This window comes from Cicer arietinum, chromosome 3 (assembly GCF_000331145.2).
Source record: "Cicer arietinum cultivar CDC Frontier isolate Library 1 chromosome 3, Cicar.CDCFrontier_v2.0, whole genome shotgun sequence".
NCBI classification, from domain to species: domain Eukaryota; kingdom Viridiplantae; phylum Streptophyta; class Magnoliopsida; order Fabales; family Fabaceae; genus Cicer; species Cicer arietinum.
Window position 1 is genome coordinate 27829152 of NC_021162.2, and position 3486 is coordinate 27832637.

Genomic DNA, 3486 nt, shown 5'->3' on the forward strand with positions numbered 1-3486 from the left:
AATTTTAATTCTACCAAAACCTCAAAATCTCAAAACCTTAAAATCAGACTCAGAACCCTAAAATTGAAATGAAGCTTATGCGTTTATGATATACCTTCGCCTTACCTCTTCTAACAGATGCATTTTGATTCTGACTTTTTGTGTTGCCTCACACACCAATGGCTGCAACCTTTCATCCATCACATGTTCTCTTACTTCCCACTATCCAAAAGGCAAAAAACTCATCACCACCCAATATGTTACTTCAAAACTACAAAACCCTCAATGAACTGACACAGTTACACTATGACATGATGAAGAAAGGTCTTTTTCATAACCTCGTTGTTGCTTGTGTTCAAATAGGTACCCATGAAAGTTTGAACTACGCTTTAAATGTTTTCAAGGAAGATGATGTTGCCACGTGTTCCCTTTACACGTGTAACTCTCTGATTAGAGGGTGTGCTTCATCTGAGTTAGGTAAAGAAGCAATCTTTATTTACGTTTACATGGTTGTTGTGATGGGTGTTGTTCCTGAAAAGTTCACCTTCCCATTTTTGCTTAGTGTTTGCTCTAAGATTTTGGCGTTTTCTGAGGGTGCTCAAGTTCATGCGGTGGTTGTTAAAATGGGGTTATAGAACCAGTTCGGTTCGGTTTAGAGTATTAAACCGGTTCACTGGTTTATAGAACCAGTTCGGTTTGGTTTTGCAAACTGTAAACCGGTTCGGTTCGTTTTTTTCAAACTGAAAACCAGTTTGGTTCAGTTTTCAAGCATAACTGAATTTTGCCCACCCCTAACAGTACCTATATGAGCTAGCTCGAATGAGCAATAGATTTATTCAGACCAGATCAAATATTTTTTTAAAAATTTGGGCCAAAAGTTTTAGGTCAAAAGTATATATTTTAGCGGGTTAGCCTATTTTGACATCTCTACATGTATGCATATATTGTAACCATTTTTTTTAAAAAAAGAATTACTCATTACTCAATTTTAATCGGCCTATAAAACAATTGTTTCTCTTAGTTTTTTTAAAATATCTTGCTTAAATAAAATAAAAACATAAAACAATCAGTGATTTGCCATTCCATCATATTGTCGTCGTCGGTTAATCTGACTAAATAGTCCATCGTTATTATCCTCTCAACTTCCTTAATGTTTCCTTCTTTTTCTCCATTTACAAAAAAGTGCAGAAAAAGAACCAAAAAATGGGGAAGAACGATCTGAGTTAGCCCTACTCTACACAACCCTCCCTAGAAAATAAACCATTTTTCTCATCGCTAAAAGTGAGGATGGATAAAGTTCAGTTATGAACTAAAACTGCTCAAAAACTAAACCGACGTGATTTTTCAATTTAAAAATTTCAACATAATTGGTTCTATAATTTAGTGAAACGTTTATTGCTCTGAACACCAAACTGGTTTTAATTAAATTTTACTTGTTCGTATTGAATTAAACTATCATAATATGGATGATACTGAACTGAATTGTTGTTGTATCAAATCCGAACTATTTTAATCTTTTTAAATCTTTTTTGTTCCTATATGCCAAATTTTACATAATTACTCTAATTATTTCTAAAAAATACTATAAAATCATTTTTCTGCATCCTCAAATTCATGAGAAAATGAAAGAGCATGTTAACTTTTAAGAAAATCTAAACATATTCCTAATGCTTCTAAAATCATGAAGCTAATAACTTAAATTTAAATTCAAACCATCTATATTTAAAATATATTTTTCAAAAAGCTTACATAACCTATAAAGTCTAAGACTTTCCAAAGTATATTTCAAACAAAATATCATCAATTTTATGAAATTACTTCCAAATAAAAAAATTGTCTTCAAAATTATGATCCCTAAACTCAAATAATGCATTTACTTCAGATACAATGATTGTACACTCATATAGAAAACAAAATAGAAACTAATGTCTTCAATCGTCAAGACTAACGTCGTTAGTAGATGTCGTTGCATAGAGCGTTCGAGAAACAATCTCTGCAAATAAAAGTACTTCGTTATTTTTCAACAAACTTAAAATACAATACAAAGTTTGTAGAACTAAAAATGTTGTAACAAAATGACTTTTCTCAAAGGTTTCAAGTTCTTCAAGGTCCTCGTCAAATAGATATGAGAAAGGAGATCGTTTCAGCCAATCTTGAGTGCAAACAAGCATTTCCAATATCGTAGATGGAATATTATTATGATGAGGATCCAACACCCTCTAATGCTGAAAACAAACTCTGATGCTACAATAGACAAAAGGAAGGGCAACACCTCACGCGACCAACAATGGAAAGGATGGGGAATCTAGTTGAGTTGACTTTCCACCAGTTCAGAATGTCAAACTCGATAAAATAAGGTTCAGACTCTTCAGCAAGGTATTTATCAAGCTCAAACTTAGGATCAATACTTTTCCTAATTGATTTTTTTGTAGAAGCCCTTTCCATGTATATTATTATAATCTTCATGTGGTTGTGATTCTCCCTTACTTTGAGAACCTTCCTCCTGGCCTTCATATTCTCGATAAATTTATTTTAAGGTAGATGACAATTTCTTCTTTAATGCTTCTCCATCTACTTCAGAAAAAAAAAATCAAGAGAGTAGTTTACATATCTCAATTTACAAGTCGGGTCCAATACAACTACAATCAATAATAGCATGTCAGCATTGTCTCAATACTTGTCATATTTACTCTTCATGATAATCCCTCGACTTTATGTTTTGCATCATTATGCTCGCTTAATAATTGAATATTCCTTCCAATGGAAAATACCTCATTTATATACATGTTACTAGTAACATATGAAAAGTTGGAAATACGCATAGTAGCGTTATAGAAAATCCTAAAAAAGGGAAGCATTGTATTGGCAAAGTCCAAGTCTTTTGCTTGAGGTACTACAGGGCCTTTATCCTTAGATAGTTATTTGACATACTTAGTGTGACACCCTAAATATCAAAATATTATATAATAATTTATACCATATTTTTATAAAAATTTGCAACAGATAAATAAAAACTCTTTCAGAGGAAAAATATATTTTTACAAGTTATTTAGGATATTATGTTTCTCAAAATACAAAAGAAACACTTTAAACTTTTTTCTTCCTATAAAATAGTGCAATCTCCATAATTTTGATTTAACTAGAATTTCTTAATTTAATTCCAAAAACTTATTACTACTTATAAGGTGTTCATACAAAAAGTCATTTCTAATTAAATAATACAACTTATGACTCTAATTCCCAATATCACCTATCACAACGGAGCTTTTCTCAAAATTGAACTTCAAGACTCATTACCCTAAAATAACTGCGATTTTAATCATCAAAAACATATTTTTAAATAGTTCATCACTGTAAAAATTATTATTTTTAACATATATTTTGAAATAAAATTTAAACTATATATATAGATAGATATGAAATTTTACAATTAATTAACACTTCCAAAATAGTTCCAATTTATTTTCTTATTTTATCAAACTTACAAAAAAATAAAATTGTATATCT

General features: G+C 30.6%; 1 protein-coding gene across 1 annotated transcript; it reads left to right on the forward strand.

Annotated features, from left to right (window-relative positions):
• The first annotated feature begins 158 nt into the window (after nt 1-158).
• LOC140919710 (pentatricopeptide repeat-containing protein At3g22690-like) lies at nt 159-614 on the forward strand. The gene has a single exon (XM_073366323.1). It carries the CDS (start codon nt 159-161, stop codon nt 612-614), a length of 456 nt encoding a protein of 151 aa, XP_073222424.1.
• Nucleotides 615-3486: the final 2872 nt, after the last annotated feature.

What these genes read in the sequence shown, in the direction of transcription:
- LOC140919710 (XM_073366323.1), top strand. Translation starts at nt 159, where the DNA reads ATGGCTGCAACCTTTCATCCATCACATGTTCTCTTACTTCCCACTATC.